Source organism: Leptonychotes weddellii, chromosome 4 (assembly GCF_054177405.1).
Source record: "Leptonychotes weddellii isolate Sample4059 chromosome 4, ASM5417740v2, whole genome shotgun sequence".
NCBI classification, from domain to species: Eukaryota; Metazoa; Chordata; class Mammalia; order Carnivora; family Phocidae; genus Leptonychotes; species Leptonychotes weddellii.
In genome coordinates, this window is record NC_138372.1 from 3,582,416 (window position 1) to 3,607,152 (window position 24,737).

At 57.0% G+C, this 24,737-nt stretch overlaps 1 protein-coding gene across 7 annotated transcripts in view; it reads left to right on the forward strand.

The window, feature by feature from the left end:
- Positions 1 to 24,737, forward strand: part of KCNAB2 (potassium voltage-gated channel subfamily A regulatory beta subunit 2) — an 82,895-nt gene that overhangs the window by 28,754 nt on the left and 29,404 nt on the right. For 3 of the 7 annotated variants that reach the window (XM_081817362.1, XM_081817366.1, XM_006746375.3), the window contains exons 2-3: positions 3,048 to 3,176; positions 4,312 to 4,353. In XM_081817362.1, coding sequence (XP_081673488.1) covers positions 3,100 to 3,176; positions 4,312 to 4,353 — 119 coding nt within the window. In that variant the 5' untranslated portion in view covers positions 3,048 to 3,099. Of the gene's footprint in view, positions 1 to 3,047; positions 3,177 to 4,311; positions 4,354 to 4,537; positions 4,659 to 24,737 lie in introns of those variants that run through there. The other 4 variants (XM_081817364.1, XM_081817367.1, XM_081817365.1 and 1 more) reach the window with 2 other exon arrangements.

A 24,737-nucleotide genomic window follows, 5' to 3' on the forward strand; every position in this document is an offset into this window, starting at 1 on the left:
ATTCCTGCTCCAGGACCAGCAGTCCTCAAAGCGTGGTCTCCGGACCAGGAACACGAGCATCCCCTGGGGGACTAGTTAGAAATGCAGATTCCTGGGCGCCTGGGTGGCTCAGTCGGTTAAACGACTGCCTTCGGCTCAGGTCATGATCCTGGAGTCCCGGGATCGAGTCCCACATCGGGCTTCCTGCTCAGCAGGGAGTCTGCTTCTCCCGCTGACCCTCCTCCCTCTCGTGCTCTCTGTCTCTCATTCTCTCTCTCTCAAATAAATAAAATCTTTAAATAAAAAAAAGAAAGAAAGAAATGCAGATTCCTGGGCGCACCCCGCATCTGTGGAGTCAGAGACTCTACGTCCCTACACCGTCTCAAATTCAGACTGAGTTTGTGATTCTTGAATTCTGGAAGTTAAACAGCCCTGAGTGCCCGAGCTGGGGATTGAGACACCACCACTCAGTAGCTGGACCCAGGGAAAGCCAGAGAGGAGAGGGTGGGGGGTCGGGGGGAGTCCACATCCACCGATTAAGGGCACAGGCGTCCCGGCCTGCTCTGGGCTGCCTGGCCCCCATCTCCTTCCACAAGACCCTGTGAGGACATCCTGCCCCCCCGGCCACCCTTCCTCCCCGATGACCTCGGGACCAATGTGTTTGGACACGGTGCCTGGTGCTCTGCGCGCCCTCGGCTGTGCCTTCCTGCCCGTGGGCAGGGCTCTGTGCTGCACAAGCAGCTACCAGCACCTGCGCACAGTAGGGCCTCAGCTGACACTGGGCACCCATGAACCCACCACCCTCTGACTTAAGGTTAATGACTTTCGTGAGATGGTTGGGTTTCATGCCCTGTGTGACCTGGCAGAGCACACTCTAGGAGCACCTAATGGGCACAGAGGAGAGGCCCCCCCCACCCCAAAGCTTCAGGGACTCAATGCCCCGGAGCCGTGTAACCAAACTCTTTCCGCAGGAAAGGCGCTGTGCCTCTTTCTTGCATAGATCTGGGCGGGGAGGGCGGGGTCAGGCTGGTCCATCTGGGGACAGTGACCCTGATGGAACCCCAGAGTTTGAAAGAAAAGGTGACCAAGAGGCCTCAGGGTCTGCCTGGAGCCATTCTACCAGGTGCAAATGGACAGGGCCATGCGGACAAGGAGCCCCGGGAGAGGTCAGCCTGGGTTACGGCATTGCAGCTCATGAGGAATCACCTGATGAGCCCAAAGATTGGATTCAACATCAGCCGAGGATCCACTGCTTTCTTTCAGGATTTAAGTGCATTTTTATTTCATTCTGTCATTTCTTTCTGAATGAGGTTTTTTAAAGAATAAAACTTTGGGGACCTTCACTGACCCCATCATTTCTGTCATTTCCATGAGGCTGTCACTGTAGTGACTTTGGCTTACATTTCCTCTCCCCATTTTCCCAGCATGTTCACACACGTGCGCACACCCCTCTCTCAGAGGGGAGCTCAGTTATGAGCGAGACGTAACCTAAGCCCCGTGCCAGGGGGTGGAGGGCATCCAGAGGAAGCCCGCTTCCTGCCGACGGGAGGTCCTCGTCCTGGAGGGAGGAAGAGTGAGGTGAACAAGCCCTCCAGATGGGTATTCAGCGGAGAGGCCCCAGTGGGGGCAAGCGGGGCTATATTTTGAGCCCAGACCATCCCTTTGCCCATCGGCACAGAGCAAGGTAATTTTGGATCAGGGACCGTCACTCTTTTGGGAGCCAGGTATTAAATCCTGGCTGAGTTCCAAGCCCTGTTCTAGGCATAGTGGCAAAACCAGCAAAATTTCTGTCCTGGTGGAGCTTGCCCTCTGGAGAGAGTCAAGACCTCACAACTCAGGGACAGACAGCAAGAAGGTCGCTGGTGCTGACTGCATGGGATAGGCAGGGTGCCGGGAGAGAATCCCAGAGTGTGACCGTCAGGGGCAGGCTCCCCAAGGAGGCCCAACAACGAGAAGGTCTGTCGGAAGGGCATTCCAGGCAAAAGGAGCTGTAAGTGCAAAGGCCCTGCAGAAGGTGTGCACTTAGCTTGTCGGAGAAGAGAAGAAAGGGGTGTGTGACCTGATCTCCTATAGAAGCAAATGCCCCTGGCTGCCGGGTGGAAGCAGGGGGCACAGTCAGGAGGCTGACCTGGTGATTCAGGTGACAGATGGTGGTAGCTCGGCTTGAGGGTAACGGGGAAAAGTGAATGGACGGATGTGTCTGTCATATTCATTCTCTGTTGCTGCATAAAATATGACTGCAAACTTAGGGACTTAAAACACAGTTTCTGTGGGTCTGCTATGTCTGCTGCTTCAGGGCCTCACAAGCCTGCAGCCAAGATGTTTGGCCAGATCTGTGGTCTCATTTGAAGGCTCAAATGGGGAAGGACGCTCGGAATTCCAAGTTCACACAGCTTGAAGGATTCACTTCTCTGTGGGCAGTTAGACTGAGGGCCTCCGTTCCTGGCCACACGGCCCTCTCCAGCAATGGCAGCTTGCTTCTCAGAGCCAGCAAGGGAGAGAGTCTGCTAGCAAGACAGAAGGCACGGTCTGCATCACCTGATCACGGAGGTGATATCTTGTCACCTGTGCCATGACCTGTGGGGCGGGAGCAAGTCACACCCACGGGGAGGACGTGAGTCCCAGGAGCCGGGGTTATCTGACCAGCTGCCTTCCTGAAAGCTGAACAGCGACACCAGCCAGCACTGGGCTGGGAGAGGGTGGGAAGCTGAAGCATCAAGGATGAGCCTGGGGGATGGTGGTGCCACTTCCTGGGACAGTGGAGACAGTCCAAAATTCTAAGTCCACAGTTGCCCCCTGGGACCACCAGAAGAGGGCTCCCAGAACCTTAGGAAAGCAGCTGGGGAGGCAGAACGACCTTGTGAAGCATGGGGGTGGGAGACTAGAAATCTGTTACAGAGCCACTGACCCCAACCATCAGCTTTGTCTGAACCCTCATGGGTTGGTCTGTCTGTCTGATGAGGGATGTACAGATACCCAACAAACTGGGCCTTCACCGTCACAGAGCCTCATGGGCAAACCCAACTGGTCTTTTGAACCACCGCCCCTCTATTCTGCTTCTCCTCCAGAATCTTCCCTCCGTGAAGAAGAGAGCAGGTCAGGACCAGTGAGGCCGGCTCCATGTATCCGGAATCGACAACAGGCTCCCCAGCTCGACTCTCTCTGCGACAGACGGGCTCCCCCGGCATGATCTACAGGTGATCCCCTGCCCCCAACCCAGCCAGGCCACTCCCAGGCTCAGTCCTGCCTCTGAGAAAGGGTCCCCGAGGCCAGACACCAGCCCTGGATCCAGAGGGAAGGACCAAGGGAGGCCCACAGGGCTCTGAGGTTCATGTAGGCTAGCGCTTTCTCCAAGGGAAGGAATGGAAGCTTTTAAAACCCAAGATTTTCCCAGTGGAGTAGAGCCAGGATTAGACTCATCCCTGACTCTTCTGAAGGATTCCGCTGGAGGTAGCAGGCCTGGAAGTGAGGGGGGGACCCTTCCCAGCTTCTGCGTCTTTCTTATACACCCCAGCTCGCATACCCCCTTTGAGGGAGGCTCAGAGCCTTGCACCGGGAGGAGTGGGTGGGAGTGGGGCGGCTAGCGGCTTACCAGGCACCCTCGCCTTCCTTCTCTGGAGGCCAGTTCCAAAGCCAGCTCTGGGTCTTTCCTTGTGGAAAGCAGCCCGGGCTGAACCACGGGGAGAGCCCGTGAAGGCGTCGGTCAGCTGACAGTTGCTGCCCCATCCATGGAGCCCAGGACCCAGATGGCCGTGGCTGTCACAAAAGATGGACCCGGCGGGGGGGAGCCCCAGGGGCCCGTCAGCCCTTGATTCATTGGGCCTTTCCCAGTAATTGTTAGGGCCTGACCCAGAGCAAGTATCCATAGAACCCACAGGGAAAGGGGCGTGTCCCTCCTTGATCGAAGTCCTAAAAATGACCCCATGGTCCCACGCAGACTCGCCAGCATGTGGGGTGACAGGTCACTTCTTGGTTTGAGGGTTTTGTCCGGTCATTCTAAAGCGTACTTCGTTAAAACCCAAACAGACTGTCACTCTGAGGTTTACCTCTTGTCTTCGCTTCCCTGCCCCTCGTGGGAATGAGGCCAGGCACCGGAGGAGCCCCCGCGTCCGGCTGGACAGACCGGGCTTCTGCCTCCATGCGCCACTGGGTGGCGCTGCCACCGAGCACTTGGTACCCGGGCGCGCATCCTCCCGGCAGCCCCGGGCAGAGTGGGGTGGGGCCGGGCTGTGGGGTGCCGCTGGTGTTTCCCGGCCTGCACCTCCCCGTGGCTAATGCCCATTGTGGACTGTCTCTCTCTCCTTTTTCTCTGTCCTCCATCGCTGTCCGCAGTACTCGGTATGGGAGCCCCAAAAGACAGCTGCAGTTTTACAGGTAATGAGCCCTCCGTTTCCCCCAAGCCCCACAGGCTGAAGGCAGGGGAGCGGGCGGGAGGGCCTCGCCCATCCAGCTCAGCGGTGCCGGTGAAAATCCCCAGCTGGTGAAAATCTGGGCTTCTCTGGCGGTGCCCTCCCACACAGCATTATGTAACATCCTGATGAACACTGTGAAGTCGGGCGCACTGTCTGTGCTCGTCTCTAGAATTTGCTTTGATTGGAGCAAACGGACTTGTGATCCCTGCTTAGCTCGCACCGGGTCTACCTTAAAATCTCACACTTGTCCAGCTGCAGATGCCGCAGGTCTGTTGTCCACGGGTTTGTGCTTCGTGGGTGATCCCAGTAAACGAGGTGGGGCAAACCCAACCATTCTCCCCTTCTCTTTGGGTTTGAACCAATTGGAATCAAAGGGGTAATCAAAGGCCAATACGTTCTCGGGGGCATGGGGCTGCAGTGTGACCTGGGTCAGGGCTGGACCTGCTGGTGTTTTCTGGGGCATCTCCCTGTTGGTGAATCAGCACACCATGTTCTTCGGTGCAAGGCTGCACCCCACAGGGACATGGCATCGACGGGCCCTGCCTTGTAGCCCAGGCCAAGGCAGGTCAGCCAGCAAAGTCCTCCGGGGTGAGTCCCTTCCTCCTTCGGGCAGCTTACCTGTGGCGTGGGGAGGTGCGCCACAAAGACGTGTGCTTCTCGGGTAGTCTGTAACTCCAGGAATTTACTTTGACGTTTTCCTCCTGTCGGGAAAGTGTCGGGGTTAAGCAAGCCATGGGTCAGCCCCATCAGCCTCGGGACTGTGGGAACTCGGTGTGGCTCCTGGGAGCAGGGCCCTGGTGTGTGGCATGTGCCTTGGCATTTATGCCTTGGAAGGTCTCTGTCTAGACCAGCTCCCCAGGGCTATGCCCACCTGCCAGTGCAGAGCCAGGGGCTGGTTATCGCCCATGCACGGGGAGTCTGGGGCCTTGGCTCCTGGGGTCGGCAGCCCTGCAAAACCCACATGGCTTTTCCTTCCTGCAGCCCCAGCACCTCTGAGCGTGACCGTGGGCCTGGGTCCTCGGGCTAATTTCGCCACCCCTTCAGTGCCTCCCACAGGGTCTCACTCCTTCCAGAGAGCCCTGAAGACATGACTGAAATTTCTGCTGGATGAGATTTTGCCTGAAATAGCTAGAGCTGAACTTGGGCTTGCAAATGTTTTTATGGGATGATGCGTGTGCTGTCATGCATGTATGACGGGCATCGTATGTAAGAATGTGGGTGAGACATTCGTCCCAGGAGGATTTGACCAGTGAGACCAAACATGCCCCTGAACTGAGTCCTCAGAGGCCCCGGAGGAAAAGAGTGAGATGGTTGGCGGCAGAACCGCGGCCCAGACCGCCAGTCGGAAGGGCCCCGCCGAGGGAGGTGCCCAGGAGATTGCGGGGTATCACAGAGCTAAAGCGAAAGAGGGTCCCATACCCCTTGCTGGCCCTCAGGGCCCCACAGATCCAACCTGTTGTGCACTCCCGGGGACCCTCTGTCCTGCCTCGAGGCAAACTGTTGGACGCAGACCTCCGTCTGAGCCTCTCAGCCCCGCATCCCTGATGCCCACAGGCTCCGACCGTCCTGCCCTTTGCGTCTCCAGTATGGTTTCTTGTAATAGACACTCAGGTATCTCTTGTGGGGTCTCCGACGATGACCTCTAACGAGGTGAGATCTTCGTTTAATATCCTGGGTGCCGCTCCCAGGGGGGCATCCTTGTCATCTGGGCACCCACACAGCCCTCAGAGGGTTAGGTCAGTCGGCGTGCGGTCCCTCCCCTCACGGGGCAGAGGTGTTCGAGGTGTGCGTCCTGCCCTCAAGCAGCTCACAGACCAGTAAGGGAGGCAAGACCCTGTATCAGCTGTTCCGGAGAATGCCATGTGACAAACAACCTGCCAACTCAGTGCCCTCCAACAAGAAGCGTGTATTTCTTGTTTCCGTGTCTGTGTCAGTTCATCCAGGCTGGGCTCCACTGGGTTTGGCCTGAGCTGCAGGTGGGGCCCGGGTGTTCATCCTCCCGTCCTTTTCTTTCTTTTTTTTTTTTTTTTTTAAGATTTTATTTATTTATTTGACAGAGACAGCGAGAGAGGGAACACAAGCAGGGGGAGTGGGAGAGGGATAAGCAGGCTTCCTGCCGAGCAGGGAGCCCAATGCAGGGCTCGACCCCAGGACCCCTGGGATCATGACCTGAGCCGAAGGCAGACGCTTAAGGACTGAGCCACCCAGGCGCCCCCTCCCGTCCTTTTCAACCAGAGGCTGTTCCAGGCAAAAGCGCCAGAGGAAGAACAGGCGCACATTCATGCATCTGAAGGCCCACAGTTAGAAGCGGCCCACTGGCCCTCCTGTTCATACTTCTGGCCAAAGTAAGTCTTATGACCACACCAGATGTCGAAGGGCAGGAAAATATAGCCCCACCCCCATTAGGAGAACCATATTCAGGTGATGCAGAGAGGGGTAAAGGCCCTGGAACCATAACACAGTCTACCCCAGAACCCAAATAACTAATAATATCTGGAAGGCGGAACTTGTTGTGGGAGAAGTCCAGACAGCCGTTGGCGTTCTGAGGAAGGAGTGAGCACCGCCCACTGTGAGTCAGGCAAGGCTTCGTGGAGGAGACAGCATGAGGGCTTTGAGGGGGCTTTGGAGGCTGGGCAGTCTTCAGCGTAGAGCCCAGGAGGAACATTCCAGTAGATGCCTGAGCCACAGCTTGGAGAGGTGCCAAGAACAAGAGGTGGTGGGGGGCGGGATGGACAGTGACAGGAGGCCAGTCTATAGAGGAAGATGGAGGTCAGGTAGGGAAGGTCCTTGAGTGCCAAGCAAAGGAGCTTGGACTACATTCAGTGGGCACTGGGGAGCCGTCCATGGTGTTTGAGCAGGGCAGAGATCAGAGCTCCACTGGGGGAGGTAATAAGACGGCAGGTGGAAAGGCTGGATGCAGGGAGCTCAGGAACAATGGAGAAGGGCTGAGCCCCAGGAGCCACAGGACGAGGAGTAAAGGGAGCAGGGCAGGAGAACAGGAAGTCAGGAGCCCCGTCCTCCAGGTGCCTGATGGCTGGTGCTGAGAGGGATGTGGAGTTGACAGGGGTGCAGAGCCCAGGAAAAGGAGACGGGGTGTCAGAGTATGTCAGGCTGAGGCCACCACCCAGCAGTGACATAGAGACCAGGGACCTGACATGGTGGGCTTGTGCCTTTGACAGCAACCGTCCCAGTTCCATCACTGGGGTCTTTCCTGGTAACGATTTGCTGCCGGTTCCTTAGGCTCTGCACCCCACGTCCCATTTTGTTTGCTTTCTACCGCGGGTCTGGATAGCGACTCCCCCCCCCCTCCCGGTAGCGTCCACTGTTTGCACGCTTGTTATGGGAGAATCCACTCAGCCTCCATCCGGAATCCCTCCTGCTGGAAGAGAGGGTCGTGCTGAGACTTCCTTGGGATCCTAGGATGACAAGGAGGGCCCCTGAGGTTGTGACCCTGGAATGGGGTCTCAGCATAGCTTCAGCCCTGAGTTCAGCCTCAAAGCATCTTCCAAAGCTGGGTCAGAATGTGTCCTGTGAGGAAGGGTCCCTGCACCCCTGCCTGGAGGGAGTGGTGGTGTGGTGTTGAAATAGCAGACTTCCAGAACCTTCTGGCCAGTTATAGGTACTAACAGCATAGGATATACCAATCTGGGTCACGTCCCGGCAGAAGGGAGGAGGGACGTCCGTCTGCATTGCTGAGGGTAGGTCTTACCAGACCCCAACCCCCTCATTGTGGGTGGTGGTCACATCCTCCACGGACCCCCAGCCCCATACTGCAGACACAGAACATGGTGGGCAGAGCTGCGAGCCCTGGGTCCTGGCCTCGAATAACCAAAGCACGGCCTGCCCCTCCCCACCTGTGGCCCATGTCTCTGGCGCTCGGGGGGGCAGTGGAGGGCTGGTGAGGGAGTGTGCCCACAGGAAGGTCCGGACCCCAGTCAGCGCCCCCCTCCCAGCCCCATGTGCCAGGATCGGGCCTTGCCAGGCTGCACCGCAGAACTGCATTTCCCGGGCTTTTAGGGGAAGAGACGCTCGTGAATAATTCAGCCTCTCTCACTGAGCTGAAAACGCCCTAATAGACTAATGGACTCCCTGCCTCCAAACTCGACCCTCATGGGGCGCGTCTCATTCACCAATTGCTTCTGACGTCCGACAGTGACACTCCCTAATGAAAGAGCTGGTGCGGCAGATCCGTAGAGCGTCTGGTGAACCCTAGTAAACTAGACTGTGTCCTTTTTAACGAGCAGACGCCAGGAAGGCAGGTGAGTGGCCCCGTCAGCTCCAGGAGTCCCGTGGCAGCCGCCTTCTTCAGGGTTGCTGCTGGGGGACCAGCGTCCCAGGAATGGAAGTCACAGGGGGACTGTATTGGGGGATGCATCTGGCTGATCTGAAATTAGACCCTCTGTATATTTTTTCAAAGCAGAAAACCTCAAAAAAAAAGCCAGCCCTAGGTAGCTGCAAGTTGACGGGGGCGGGGGGGGGGGACATCCTGCCGCTTGAGCGTGCTTGCCTCCCAGACCTGCCCAGTGGGGACCGTTCCATCTTCCCGCCCTGGGGAGACCTGGACATCCAGCTCCACCTTGTTGGGTTCACCATGAAGATTCAGCATTTTGGGGGCTTCCCGCGAATGACAGCGGAGCGGGGGTGGGGGGGTGGCTGTCAGAAAGGTCTGTCTGGAAACACATGCCTTAGGGAGCCGGGGGCTGCTTGTTTGGGCCTTGGTTCGCTGACTTCTCTCGAGCAAAGGTGGTTTTGTGTTTACCCTGACGCAATGCCGTGCATTTTCGAGCCGCGCTCCGGAATGATGCAGCTTTCCCCTCGCATTCCCGCTTTCAGACACTTGGCCTGGTTTCTCTAAGATGGAGACCGATGTCACTGTTTAAAAGAGCCGTTCAGGATTCCTTCCGAACCTCACATTTCAGGCTTTGGTGGCTTTCGGTAAACAGACCACAGTTTCAGAAACTGCAGGTGGAAGGCCCTTTGGGGAGGTAGCGGTCCCAGCTGACTTCATGAGGTCAATGCCTTCCCTTCCTTTTTCCATGTCACAGTGTTCAGTGTTCGTTTACGGGAATCCCCCCGAGCCCTCCCTCCACAAGAATAGCTTTGCAAAAGGCGGGCTCCGGCGCGGGAAGAACCTGCAGGTGCCTGTAATTAGCCGTGGTTATTGAGGGAGGGGGCTGGTCTTTCTTGAGACGGGGTGGGGGGGCCAGATGGTGAGGAGGAACGTGAGGTCAGAGTCACTGCACCCTGAGCCCTGAAAAGCGAGGGGCCTGAGGCAGGAGCCCCAGCAGTGGGCCCTCTCTTCTCTTGGCAGTGCCCTCCTGGGACCCCTTCTTCCAGCTACCCAAGCCTGCTCCAGTCACCTTGGGAGGAAGCTGGGAATAAGCCCCAGCATGAGGAAGTCTGGGGGCCGGACTCTGTCCTCTCCCTCGGGCAGCCCTGCCGACCATGTCAGAGCACCTCTGTGCCTCTTGTGTCCTTCCTTCTCGGTGGGGTCTTGCCTCCCTGGAGGAGAGGAGGAACATTTCCCAGCTCCTCCTGCGCTGTGCGCCCTCGTGGGCACCGGTCCTCGCCCCGCTGCCCCGGCCAGGGCCACCATGCTTGTCCCCGCCCCACCTCTCTCAGAGTCCCCTGGCCCCAGCCTGTCCCAGTGTCATGGGGACACTCACCGCAGGAGGCTCTGAGCGTCCTCCATGCTGCAGGCGACACCCACAGGCCCGCTCCCAAGGTCGCTCTGAGGTGTGCTATAAGGAAAGATCACAAGCAGAGGAGACCCCAGCCCCCACAGAGAGGGAGGGCACCCTCTAAATCCTGGCTGCACCCTGCCTGCACCCATCTCATTAGGAATGCACATTCCGTGCAAGACTGGGGTCGGCTATTGATGTCTACAGTCATCCCATTCAACATTTTCTAGTGACGTTTGGTGTCGGTAGCACTCCCTTGTATCATTCACGCCCCTGCTCCCTGTGCCCGCTCCAGAGGCCCGCCCTGCCCTCAGGCCTCTGTCTCCTCCACCCCGTTTTTGTCCCCACCCCACTTATCCTAACTGGTGTCCTAACTGATGGCAGCCACTTCCCCACCCGCGGCCTGCTCCCAGCTGCACCACCAGCCCCCACCCAGTTCACAAGGCCTGCTCCCAGCTGCACCACCAGCCCCCGCCCAGTTCACAAGGCCTGCTCCCAGCTGCACCACCAGCCCCTGCCGAGGCTTGTCTACACAGCTGGTGCAATCAGCCTCTGCTCGTCCCACTTCTCAGACATAGAGACTGAGCCTTGGAGCCGTCAGGGGGCCTGCATGGGTTCCACTGAGTAGGTGACAGACAGGGCTGCCCCTGTCCAGGACCTAGGTGCTTAGCCACACCGCCATCCCAGCCCCAGGACCTTGGCTGGACTTCCAGAGCCAAACCAGACCAGGTTGCTTTTTGTGGGTAATGTCTTGAAAGCTAATGGTTATTGATCTCGGCCTGGCTGGGCCTGGCTGGGAAGGTGTGCGTCTGAAGTGGGTCCTGCTTTTCGGCAAGAACCGCCGGAGCCCCAGCCTGCCAGGCTGCTCTTCTCTGAATGGGGACCCCCGGGGACACCAGAATTGGCCCGCCTTTGCCCCACGCAGGATGGGCAGCCGGCCACACGGCCATGTCTAAAGCAGCTGCCTCACACTGCCCTGCCCCTGGGTATGCTGGGGGCGGGGGGGCAGCAGGCAGGGAGGGAGGGAGCTGTGCTGCTGTGTGTGGGCTTCCATGGCCCCATTTCCTAAGACAGCCCCCATCCTGGAGCCCTGGGCCCCTCCGCTGCCTCCAGAATGACTCTCCTGGACATGGGAATTTTCATGCCAGGGACATCTCTACCTTCTTTAGCATCCATCAGAGACCTTAGTCTAAACCCTTGGGGGACGCCAGACGTCCTGGGCCCTGCAGGCCCCCTCCCTGTGGATCTGAGCCACGGTGAAGGGGAGTCCTGGCCCCAGAGGCACCCACCCCGCCCCCTCAGGAGAAGGCACGCTGCTTAGAGCCTCAGGCCTGAGTCAGGGAGGTGCTGTTGACACTGCCAGGGAAGGCCGGTCTCTGCGGTGGGCACTGAGCCTCAGTGGTAAGAGCAGACGGAAAGGTCCTCGCCCTCCTGGACCTGCCTTCAGGGGACCAGATGCAACAAACAAGACAATTAGAGAAGACTCTAGCAGGTCAGGTGAGGATATGGCTGTAGAGGAAAATTACAGCAGGAAAGGGAGCTAGGAAGTGTCAGGGTGGGGGGTGGGGGAGAGCTCACCCAAGGAGGGGGCTAGCCCAGGGCACCACCTCTGCCCTCAGGGACAGAGCCGAGGCCTCTGCAGCGGCCTCACCTCCCGGGACAGCTTTCCCGGCCCCTCCCAGGGATGATGGAACTTGCTGCCCTTGGGGCTGAGGTGGGGACCGTGCTGGTTCGTCCAGCTGCCTCCAGGATCCTGCTCTGCTGCTGAAATAGCAACTCCCATCCCAACTTCTGTCCTCAGTGATGATGCTGGGGCCACCCCGCAGGCATCCGAGCCAGGGCGGAAGGCTGTGGTCACGTGCAGGGGGGTGTCCCCGAATTGTAGGGCACCCCTGGCCCCGCGACCATGTCCTTGCTGCCCAAAGGTGCTGCAGGATGTGGCTACGCGGCCACAGCGCCCTCCGTGGTTCACTCACTCACGTATGAGCGTTAACACAGATGGTAGCATTCTGTGCGCACGCTTCTTCCTCTTGCCGTGTGGTCTTTTCTTTACTACTGTCTCTTAGGACTCATCACATCTCAGCCCATGCAGAGAAGCCTCCCTGAAGGCTGCACAGATCTCCATTCCAGGGATGGACTCTCATTTCCGCAACCAGTTTCCCCGCTGATGGACATCTGTGCTGTTTCTGGTTTCCGAGAGGGTAGTCCTCGCTCAGGAGGACAATTTAGCAGCAGCTCCTCACATGTCAGCTTTGCCGTCTCCCTATCTGTACCAAACCTCTGTCCCTCTCTTGTCACTCCCCCCCGCCCCCGTCCTTACATGCATCCCATTCGGTCTGGGGCAAAATGTGTGGATTGTGACATACTCAGTTATCATGGAGGATGGTGCCCAAAGAATCTGCCGGGGCCGTGGCACCTGCTACAGGCAGAGAACATGTGTGTGGATCGCGTCCCCCTTTGTAAGCCTTCCTCGGGCGGCCTCCTCCCGCATCACCACCCTAGAGTTTGCTTCCGTGACAGGCGGGCGCGTACTCCTTCTGGGAGACAGCCCCGTGCCTGGTCTGACCTTGGGCACACCGCCAGGGAGCACTGTGACGCGGTGGCTTTGGCGGTGGGGGGCCGGGCTCTCTGCATGCTCTCCTGCCCCTGTTTTCATTTGGAGCCCCTTTGAGTTCTCGCGCTGGAATGCAGCTTGGCCTGCGCTTGTCTCGGGGCTGTGAGGGCAGAGGACGTGGCTTAGCCAGATTCCCAGCCGGGCAGCTTCGAGGACGGAGAGTCTGGTGCCAGGAGCAGTTTTCGTCCAGCGGCCCGGCCGCGGGCGCCGAGACCCGCTGTGGCCGCTCCGGTTGGAGGACGTGTGTCTGCAGGACCCCTGCCCCGGGCACAGCATCCAGCCGGGCCCCGGGGGGGAGGCAGCGGCACCGTCTCTAACTCAAGGCCACCCGGCGTTTCCCGTCTGGACAGCGGCAGCTCCCAGGCCGGGCGGGACCATGTTGTCCATGACGTACAGCGAGAGCCTGAGGAGCGTGAACAGCAGGTGTCACTCTGACTGGGCCCTGCACCCCGTCCGCCAGACCGACAGGCCAGAGCTGCAGCGGCTGTGGGAGGTGCGGGCGGCCGCGCAGGCCAGGAACATGGAGAGCTTCCTCCGCATGCACGGCCTCTCCCTGGACGGCTGCACCGCCCAGCACACGGGCATGAAGTACCGGTAAGGGCCGGGCTGGGGCCGGGCGGGAAGCGCTCTGGACACGGCAGGGGCTGCAGGAGAGCTGCCGCCCAGGAGCGCGGAGAGTGCCGTGAGCGGACACTGGGGTAATTGGTTCGTGTTTTTAAAAAAGCCCAGCCACGTAGAAACGTATGAAAGAAAACCAAAGTCTGCTCTCCACAGGATAGTCCTGCCCTCCCAGATAAGCACTGTGACCACTTGGACTTGGGCTCCGTGGGAAAAGAACGTGCCTTCTTGAAAACACTGCAGCACTGGGGGTTAAGCGCGGGGTTTTCATTTGCCTCCTTGCACCATCACTGGGGCAAATGAATGATTAGGGGCTGGCTAGACACGAATTAACAAAAATGCCTCTCTGCTCGTCACCTCTAACAGTAAGTTCGTCCTGGCACCAGAAACCCGGGCTGCATCCTGGGGGCAAAGATGTGCTCCCCTCTTGTGGGACCCTAAGCTGGACCGTCCGTCCTCACGCGGGGCAGGTTTTCCACAGGCGGCCTCTGAGGTAGCTGCCTCCCCTGAGCTTGCGTCGGTAGCTGTGGATTCGGCGTCCCCTGTGCTCTCCAGGTGATAGGCATGTAGGGCTCACTCTCCTTGGAACTTCAGAGGGACATTCTGTTCAGCTGGCTCGTCTTTGAAATCAGCATCTGGGGCAGCACTCCGGTCGGCCCACTTTCTCCAATGAGAGCCTCAGAGAGTGGCCAGAGAGCCCCAGAGCTGGCTTTTGCATTTATAAATTGCAAGCTTTTGTTCCTTTGTTAAATTTTAATTTCAAATGAACTTTTTTTTAAGTATAAGTATATCCCACACGATATTTGGGTCATACTTATACTAAAACATTGTTTGTCTGAAGTTCGGATTTAATTGGGTGTCCCGTATGTGATCTGGTTTCCATCTAACACAGGCCCTGGGAGCTGTCTGGCTGCTCTCTGGAGGGGAGCGCAGAGACCAGCCCTATTGCTTTAACATTTGCTCCCATGGACAGTGTGTCTGGACCATTGTTTGAACCGGTGATTGCCATTTAAAGAAACAAAGCACTTCTGCTGTGAGTCCATTAGATGGCAGAATTCTTAAGGTTTTGTATTCTTAATTCAGCTGTAAGCAAGGGACAAAGTATCAGCTAGTTTGGCCCCAACAGCTCCTAATTCTAATGGAAATTTCTCAAGAGGGAGATGAGACTGGGGGGGGGGGTTGGGGCACTGGTCATTGATACTTGTCATTAATTCAGCAGATGTTTATTAAGGGTCTGTTGTCTCCAGGTCGCCTGGGTGGCTCAGACGGTTGAGCGTCTGCCTTTAGCTCCGTCTTGATCCCCAGGGTCCTGGGATCAAGTCCCTTGTTGGTCTCCCTACTCAATAGGGAGTCTGCCTCTCCCTCTGCCCCCCCTCCACTTGCTCAGTCTCACGTGTGAACTCTCTCTCTCTCTCAAATAAATTAAATCTTTTTAGAAAGGGGGGGGTCTGTTGGCTCCAGATGCCACACAGACAAGATGGACAGGGTCCCCACCCTCATGGACGGCACATTCTCGTTCAGGGAAGCAGAGAAAAAGCAAGTAACCACCTAAGGGAGTAAGACAGGCCAGGCACAGCTGAGACCCGAACCTTCTGGATAGGGGACATTTGACGATGCGGGGTAGAACCTTCCAGGCCAAGGAGACAGGGGAACATCCGGCCGGTGTGGCTGGGCCGGAGCAAGGAAGGTGGAAGGCAACAGGATGAAGCGGAGCCGCTGGAGCTCATCCTCTTCCCCTGGGAAGACCGCAGCCCCCTCTGTGGTGGATACAGTTCATGATGGCAGGTGCACTGGGGTGAATTGTGTCCATGCTGAACCCCAGAATGTGGCCTTGTTTGGAAATAGGGTCATTGCGTTTGGAATCAGTTAAGATGAGGCCCTCCTGGAGTAGGGTGGGCCCTAACTCCGATGACTGGCACCCTTATAAGAAGGCCATATGACAACATACAGGGAAGAGGCCACGTGTCGGGGGAGGCAGAGAATGGATGTGGCCATGAGGTTGGAAACACCTGCAGCCACCAGGAGCTGGAAGAGGCAGGGGGGTCATCCCCTGGAGCCTCCAGAGGGAGACGTCCCTGCCCACACCTGGATCTCAGACTTCTGGCCTCCAGAACTGGGAGAGGATCAACTTCTGATCTTTGAAGCCCCCCCCCTCCAGTTTGTGGTGCTCCGTTTGGGGAGCCCCAGGAAGCTAACATGGGGTGGGGGAGACGGGAACAAATGTCTTATTTGCCTGACACCCCAAGGAAAATCTGGGCCGCATCTGAAACGTGGGGAACTAGCCAGGGGGCTAAGTACCCAGGGAAAACCCGCTTCCCAAGGATCAGAGAGGAACAGAAAACCATGGCGCCTTTCGAATTTGATGGGCCAAAGGTTGTCACACCCACGTGGCTCCTTCTTTATCTGGCGGATTTCATCTTGCTGCCTCCAGGGGGTTTGTGGTTATCGGGAAACGGGGGCCTCTGCAACTAAGGCCCCCAGTTATTAAAGATCCCAGATAAATGCCTCTTCACAGCCACCGTCCCCGCCAGCAGCAGGGCTGCAGTCCGTTAAACTCCGTCTTAAATATTAATGTAAAAAAGATAATGCCTCCAGATAAGCCCCCGCTCGGTGGAGCACCGGGACAGCTGTGCCCTAGGCCTGGGCATCTTATCAGCTGAACTGGGCTCGCAGCTGGGAGAAGAGCTTTCCTGTTAACTTCCTCCACGGCTTCTTCACTTTCCTCAACTCTTGTGGTTTAAAAAAAATGCATCAAATTTTTAAATCCGCACAGTGCCTGCAGAAGCTCCCCTTCCCACACCCACCTGGGGGGTAGCGATGAGGGGGGTCCCAGAGATGTGGCCTCAGAGGCGGCAGCAGCTTCGGCCACGGGCTGGCTGGAGGCGTTCTGTTCCTCCCTGCCCCCCAGGGCACCAGGAATGGACCCCAAATCCCCTCGAGGTCCGCATGGCCCTTGCCTGCTCAGATTTCAGCTTAGACCCCCTTACTCCCACTCAGGAGGCTCCTTCCTTCTGGACCTGGAAGGCGCCAAGCTCATTCCCTCCCAGGGCCCTTGCACGTTCTGGTCCCCCAGGTTTTCTCAGGGCTGGCTCCCTCCCGTCTATCACATCTTGGTCCTCGGGGAGACTTTCCCGAGCACCGGATCTAGTAAAGGCCTCCCAGACCATCCTCAATCCCACTGTCCTGTCCCGTTGTCATCCTCACACCCCCTGCTGGCCCTCTTACCTGCAGCCCCTATGAGCAGAGCCTTTGTTCCCAGCACCAAGAACATCCCAAGCCTCTGCAGGTATGGGCTGGACGGTGTTGAATGGTCTTGGCCCTAACCCCCTTTCCAGAATATTCCCCTGCAAATGTGTCTCGTCCCTGCTGCTTCCTAGACAACAGGACTGGAGGCAGCATCTGCACCTGTAATGCAGCCCAGACCGGGAGGGTGGGGGGGCCCTGGGCAGGGAGGCTTGGTCATCAGCTTATGGGGGGGGTGGGGGGGACTGGCCTGCGTGCCTACGAGCTCTGACCCTGGGCCATCAGCTCTTACCACGAGCCGGCACGATCACCAGGCAGTACTTGGTTTGTGGTCACGTTCACTGAGCAGACTCTACCTAGCTGCTTGGTTATTCACAGGAGATCCCTTGCAGCTGGGCCGTCAGAGAGGGCTTCCTGGAAGAGCTGAGAATCCAGGTGTGTCTCAGAGGACAGATGGGCAGGAGGATAGGTAGGCAGGAGGACAGGTGTGTCTCCGAGGACAGGTGGGCAGGACAGGTGTGTCTCCGAGGACGGGTGGGCAGGACAGGTGTGTCTCTAAGGACGAGTGGGCAGGACAGGTGTGTAAGGATGAGCAAGGATGGGGACCAGGGGGGTGGGTTCTGCGTCATCCACCTGGAAAGGCAGGGGTCGGCACAGCCCGATCCAATCCACAGGCAGCACCAGGCAGTCCCGCGGGACGGACCCCCAGCCCTCACCCTTTAACCTGAGGGTCTGAGAGCAGGAGCTCCTCCATGGGAGGGGCCCCAACACACTGCTCACCTCCCAGCCTGCCGCCTCCGTGGATGAGGGCGGACCCAGCGTCCGCCTCCCTGCTCGACCTCTCTGTGCCGCAGCTTCCTCGAGTGTGAGCGGACCAGCACAGCGTCCACCTGGCGGGGTGTGGTGGGACTCAGCTGCACCAGGAGCACCGTTTCAGTGTTAGCCGGTGTCTCAGAGGTGCTCCTGCAGGTGCCAGAAGCACTGCCTCAGGACACAGCATAGCTGCTCTGTCCCGGGCATCAGCTAAGAAGTGAAAGGAGCTGACTGGCAGCGAGTTAGCCTTTTTCCCCTTGTAGGGCCGTTAGCGCTGGACGTGACTGGGGTGTGAGGTCCGGAAGGAAGCCCCCGGGGGTCTTCAGCTCTTACCTACCAGACGACACCGCCTCCAGGAAGGCCACCAGTCTGGCACCCTTTGCTTAGAAATTTCAGAAGCAGGACCTCCCATCCACTGGAGAAGCCCCCAACTCATCAGCATCCACCCCACCCCTCTCCTGGGGCAGGAAGTCACCTTTGGGTGCAAAACATGCTCCATTCGGCACCGTCAGGGCAGCCTTGCTGGTACGGGGAGGCACCCTGGCCTCTGCAGGATGCAGCTGCTCAACCTCACTCTTTTTTTTTTTTTAAGATTTATCTATCTTATTTTAGAGAGCAAGTGAGCATGAGCGGGAGGGGCAGAGGAAGAGGGAGCGAGAATCTTAAGCAGACTCCACACTTAGCGTGGAGCCTGATACGGGGCTTGATTTCACAGACCGTGAGATCAGGACCTGAGCAGAAACCAAGAGTGAGGCGCTTAACCAACTGAGCCACCCAGGCGCCCCTCATCCTCACTCTTGAGTGAATATTGCAGTCTGTGCTCTTAAAAGTTATTTTTAGAACTTCTACTCCAGGCCTCGAGGCTTCCATGGGCCTCACTCTGGATGATGGGGAGAGTGCCCGTCACCTCCCACCGTGAGCCTGTCCCCATCTTGGAGGAACGGGCCTGGCTGGGCCGAAGCTTTCCTGTCTCTCCTGCCCTCCCGGGGCAGGTGGGACACAGGCTGGATCCCAGGTGGCTGAGCCGGAAGCTTCTCTTCCAAGAAGTTCTCTGTAGTGGCATTCTGTGGACAGAGAGGAGAGCTTTTAATTGGGGTGGCCACGCCTCTAATGAGTCACAGCAGGAACTAGCTGTTCTAACAACAGCAGGTACTAGAGAGTCAGAAAACCCCCCAAAAAACTGTTCCATGTCAAAATCCACCAGCCACACTCGATGCTTCTGCTCAAAGCCCATTTCAAGTCGACCGGTGCAGGTCTAGAATTCACCCTCCTCACCTAAACACGTTCCAAAGGAGTGGCCCTTTCGAGATGACCTTTCATCATGGCAAGTTCTGGTCAAGGGTTTAAGCTTCCAGCTTTTCCACTCTTGTCTAATTCTTGTGACCTCCTAAGAGTATTGCAAGTCATGACCCCTGTTTTAAGGCAAGTGAAAAGTTACGGACTCTGGCCAGCTTTTAAACACCCACCTGCCCATCTTCTCCCCATGACAGTTCTCTGCTGAGAACAGCATCTCTTTGTCCTGGACTTCCCCGGGGAGTTCTGAGGTCAAATATTCACGTCCACCGTTTCCATGATACATTACAGTGGGATGGAGCAAGGGCTGGGGTTCTAGCACAGGACCTGCTCAGTCCTACCAACATCTGGAAGGGGTGCTCCTTGCCAAGCGGAACCAGCAAGTGGCTCCTAGCACGCTGGTGTATTGCTGGGTAGAGCGTAGTTGGTGGCACCTGGAGAAGGGACAAGTTCCTGGTGCTTGGGGGACTGGCTGCATGTGTTTCTGAGGTGATATCAGAGGGTAAGGAGGATTTCCAAGGCAGAGAAACAGGAAGGGTGCTCCCACAGGGAACAGCAAGAATAAGGCCCAGAGGCTTTTGAAGCAGATGACATTTTTTTTTTTTTTGGCAACAGCTTTATTGAGATATAATTCGTATACCATACATATGTTTAAAGTGTACAATTCAATGATTTTAGTATGTTCATAGAGTTGTACAAAAATCACCACAATTTTAGAACATTTTAATCTCTCCAAAAAGGAACCCTATACCCACATGAGTTATCACTCCCCGCAACTCCTGACAACCATGAAGCTACTTACTGCCTGAGTGGATTTGCCTATTTTGAACTTTTCATGTAAACAGAATCATATAACATGTGGCCTTTTGTGACTGGCTTGTCTCACTTAGCATAACATTTTCAAGGTTCATCCATGTTGGAGCATGTGTTGGTGCTTCATTCCTTCGTATGGCTAAATAACATTCTGTTGTATAGATGGACCGTATTTTGTTTATCCATTCATCAACGGATGGACATTTTGGTTGTTTCCACTTTGGGGCTATGATGAATAATGCTGCTATGGACATTTGTGTTCAAGTTTTTTGTGTGGGCCTGTTTTCGGTTCTCTGGGCACATACCTAGGAGTGGAATTGCTGGGTTGTATGGTGAGGCAGATGATATTTGACACACTATGGTGACTAAGTCTTTGTGAATGTCACTTAACCTGGAGCTGCTTAAAGCACACCATCTGAGGAACCCCTGAGGAACAGTAAGATGCCAGATCTGATAGTTTGCCAGAGCACAGAGAAATGAAATATATAAGGAAAAATGAAGTAGGAGATTTCCACATCCCATAGAGCAGGTGCACAGCACCACTAGAAGCTCTTGATAAAAACACAACTTCCCAGGCCCAGCCCCAGAGCTGCTGATTCAGTCGGTCAGCATGAGACCCAGGAATCTACATTTGTAACAAGTTCCCCTGGCATCCGGGTCAGGTACAGGTAGTTGAGCAGCTTTTCCCTAGACCATTAGCTCATGAGCCCTGGAAGGAGTGGAGGCAGAGTCTTTGCCCTCTGCAGCCTCTTTGGCAGGCCTGTGGGCTTCCTAAAGGCCAGGGCCCAACTTGAGGAAGGGCTCAGCTGCTGAGTAGGGTCAACCCTGCAGGCTGCCCTTCCACCTTCCCAGCCCTTGCCACTCGAGAGGGTCAGGGAGGGCCAGGCAGGCCTGTGGCTGATGTGGGCAGGTAAATGAAGAAGGCAGAGCTGGACCTCTGGGACCTGAGGGGGCCCCTACTGGCCTCTGAAGGTGGTATCTGTGACCTGCCAGGGCTGCCTTGGCAAAGGCCCCAGCTCTGTCCCTGGGTCTGGGTATCATCCTCAGGGGGTGTCTCCTGCTGCTGCATCAGGCCTGGGGAGGACAAAAGGGGTACAGTTACCAGTGAAGAGATGGGGGTAGAGTAGGCCTGTACTGAATCCCACCTCCAAAAATCCTTCATGCTTCAGGATCATGGGAGTACGTACCATTTGTGATCTGACCATGCTCTGTCATCTACATAGGACACAGAGAACACTGAGGCTCAGAGAGGAAGTCACTTGCCCTAGGCTGTGCAGCTCAGGAGCAGGGAGGCCGGGACAGGAACAAGATTTCATTCTTAACATCCGTGTCAAAAAGGCAGGGCCAGGGCTGAGAACAAGTTCAGGCACCATTCGTCATGAACATCTTTGGGTGGATTCTTCTCTGGGTCCTGTCAGAGCAGAGGGTAGACAGCCAGCTGGTGTGGAAGGGCCCTGGGGGTCCAAGCTGGGGGAGAGAGCATCTTCTCAGACCACACCCCTTATTTTGTCAGTGGAGGCCCAGAGTGGGCAAGCCCCCTGCCTGTGATCACACAGCAAATTAGCAGCAGAGCCTGAACAAGACCTCAACCATCTGCTCTCTTCCTCTCTTTCACTGCCCCTCCCGCATGGCAAGAAAGAACCCAAAGAGCAGTTTGGCCAGGGCTTACCCTGCCCCTACTGCCACTGGGGGCATCTCCTGGGGTTTGAGGACACCTCGTGAGCTTTGTTCCAGGAGGAGAGCCTCACTCCCAGCTTCATCCTGAACCCATGAGTGTGGGAAAGGAGGATGGGGTAACGGAGAGGTGTCTGTCTTCATCCATTCATTCACGCATTCATTCCAGAAGTATTTACTGAGAGTCTGCTGTGAGCTAAGGACCATGGAGTGCTAAAACTTCTCAGGTCTCTGGTCCACGACCCCCAGCTCTCTCTGCTCAGGTCATCTGCATTATATCATCTGGACAGAGGAGTCTTTTCTCCACATTTCGGAAGATTCGGCTTCTCCCTGCACCAAACCCTAGTGGAAGCCCCACTTTCCTGGGTGCGAACCCCAAGCAGCTAGAGTTGGCCTCGGTCGGCTGCCTGCAAGCTCAGCAGTCCTCCCGGCTGCAGCGCCTGCCTGTCTGAGTGCCGGCTGTCAGCCTGGAGCAGCCAGGGCCGGCCTCCCGGGGATCTGCCAGGGCAGGCGGCTGTGCATCCCATGTCATTAATAATGAATCGCTAGATGCCTCCTGCGCTTCTCACCGGTCACCTAATTTACTTGGTGGGAGCCCCAACAGCCCGTGGTGTGCAGAGCCGGGAGTTGAGCTCTGGGAAGCCTGGAAAAGCAGCTGCTCCCCGAAACGCCTCCGGCAGCAGCCTGCTTAGCCCCCAGGCTGCCACCCTGATGGGAGGCGCTCTCCCTTCTCCCTCGGAGGACAGCGATGTCACGCGGAGGTCAGGAGTAAACTGGCAGCCAGTCACCGGGGGGCCGCGTCCGGCACGGCTGGGGGCTCGGACAGCCTGAGCCAGGCCAGGGTGAGGGCAAGGGAAGGACCTGCGGAGCCAAGAAAGATGTGAGGGGAGAGGAAATGGCTCCCCCCTCCCCACCTGGATTTCCGGGTTCCCTCTGATGAGATCTTTCCTAGCTGGATTCTGGACATTTGATTGCCTTCCCTCGGACACCGCGCAGGATTTTTCTGTCGTTGCTTTAGGAAATCCTCACTCCTGAAGGAACACCTCGCAGCTTCCTGGCTTTCTGGGATAAGGTCTTATCCTGGGAGAAGGAAGGCTTCTAGAGGCCTGGAAGGAGGGGGACGCAGCCAGGAGCTGGGCACCCGGCCTCGGCATGCAGGTGTCCTTCGTGTGCTCGGAGCACAGCCTCAAGGGTCGGGGCCCCGAGGAGCGGCTGGGCCGTCCGGCGGCCAGCAGCCCCAGCCTGGGCTCCCGTGGCCGATTCCGCGCCGTGGCCATGGTGGCCCGGAGCCTGGGACACCTGTCCACGCAGAGCCTCCCGTGCACCGGTGACAACAGTGTGAAACAGCCTGGGATGGAATATAGGTATGGGCCCCGGGGGTGCTTCGTGGGCTTGAGGCTGCCCCCCCATCACCCCCGTCAGAGAGAGCCAGGAAAATCTGCAAATCCGTTGTCAGTTGTGGGCACTTGGCGTACTGAGAAGCTGGGGCGGGGGCCGGGGTGGGGGGGCTCCTAGCACTGTGTAGACTGGGTGAGAAATACCATCGCGGCTCAGGGTCAGCCCCAAGCTTCTTTCTTCACCACCGCTGAGAGGAAGGCCGGGGCAGGGGGGCGGGAAGGTGCTGAGGGCTTCTCTTCCTTCTGCCCATTTGTTTCCTTTGACGGGGGCGGGGGGGGGGGGCGGTAACAAAGCCTCCCACGGAGGACCCTGTGATCCTTTCTCTTTCTGGGAACCCCCCCGACACTGGCCACAGGCGTCCTGCCCTCCTTGCCCTCCCCGGAGCACACAGGGCCCCAGAAGATGCCCCGTGGGTGGTCTTTGCGGTTAGGGCATCATGACAGGTGTTGGTTTGATATTCGGGGACCATTGGGTGAACCACGCGATGAAATTAATTTTCCCTGCCGGACCTGAGCTAGACCCCAGGCCCAGGTTCCTCCACGGGCGGGACTACCACTCCGTAGGGCACAGAGCAGTATCTGGACTTCCCTGCCGGTGGCTTAGCCCCGGCTGTCCTGTGTACCTCTGCCTGGGCTCAGTCCACCACCTGGCTCCAGGCTCTCTCACCATGGCTTGTATGTGGAGAGGGTGTCAGGGGCAGAGACCTTCCTCCTACTCCTTGCATATCCCTTGCTCCACCCTGGGCCTTGCTCAGATGCTCGGCGGATGCACCCAGGTGGAAGAGGAGCGTCGAAGCTTTGTACAAAAGACCTTTGGGGGCAGGGTCGTAGGGCACCTGGCTTGGGCGTCTGGCCTTTCTTAGCCCTTCGCCCTTTCTAGAATGGGGAAATGATGTTCTTACAACAAACAATCTGTATCAGCTGGACCCAAAGAGTCACATAGGCTCAGAAAGAGCCACAGAAGATTCTAGGTAAGGGGAGACAGTAAGGGGAGATGCTCATTAGGCTAGGGGGTTTGCAGATTCCCTGTATTTGAGCACAGTGTCTGGGTTTCTAGCTGGTGGTGCAGCCAACTTGAGAAGTATTGAGAGAATCACTCCTGACAACCGAAATGTAGAGCTCATACCTCCCCCAAACCAATGCCTGAGGTGGGACCCACGTGAAAGAACCGTGTGGAGTCCCGTGCCTCCTGGAGATGAATTTTGGAATAACTCTGAAGTCCTTCTGCCTCTCTGCCCATATCCCCTCCTTACCCGGGTCCTTGGGGGCGTTTGATATTCTTTTATGAGCCTCTGGAGGAAAAGCTTGTGTTCCCACCCTCTAAGCTCAGTGAGGACAATCCAGAATGGACTTCTCTAGTCTAGAAGCCCTGCTGGCTTATATCTTTTATTAAGTGGGGATTAAAAGCTAAGAGTAAACACACTATGTATTTCGAGTTAGATACCTGTTACCTGCTGCTACTTTTAAGTCAGTCCTGGGATCATTAAAGGAGTTAATATAAGTGAGACCATTTCTAAAAACGTGAAGTGCTGTGTAAATGGAAAATACGGGTATTAACATGATTTCCTGCTGAAGATCCTATGATCCCTTCAGGAGTAAATCTCGAAGAGCCTGGGTGCTCGAGATTACTGTGTGTGCGTGTGTGTGCGTGTGTGTGTGCGCGTGTGGGTCTGCCCATGGGCACACGTGTGCCTATATTTGCACGTACATCTGTGCACTTGTTTGTGCAAGAGGTAGGGAGGGTGAGACAGACGGTAAGGGGAGATGCTCATTAGGCTAGGGGGTTTGCAGTCTGAGGAGCTGGGTTCAGATCCCAGCCCCAGCACTTCCTAACTAGGGGACCCCCATCTGTCCTTACATGTGGCCTGCTGAACTTTTCTCGACAGTGTGGGGGGAGGAAGGAGGGTTTATACACCTGCAGGAAGTGTAGTTTCATAGAGGCTGAAGTGGGAGCCAGAATCCCAACCACTGGGTGCCCTTGGTGAGCACAGACTACCTGCCTTACAGGAAGGTACCTGCCCCACAGGGCTGCTCCATCGTGACTGTTCCAGGGCCACAGCTAGGATGCAGATGGGGGCCATAGGGGGCTTGATTGCTCTTTACCCCCCCACTCTGACCACCTCCTTAGGAAGCTGGCCAGGAGGCAGCCTCCAGCCACACCCTTTGGTGTTAAGGGAACTAAAAGTGGGTGGCCAGAATG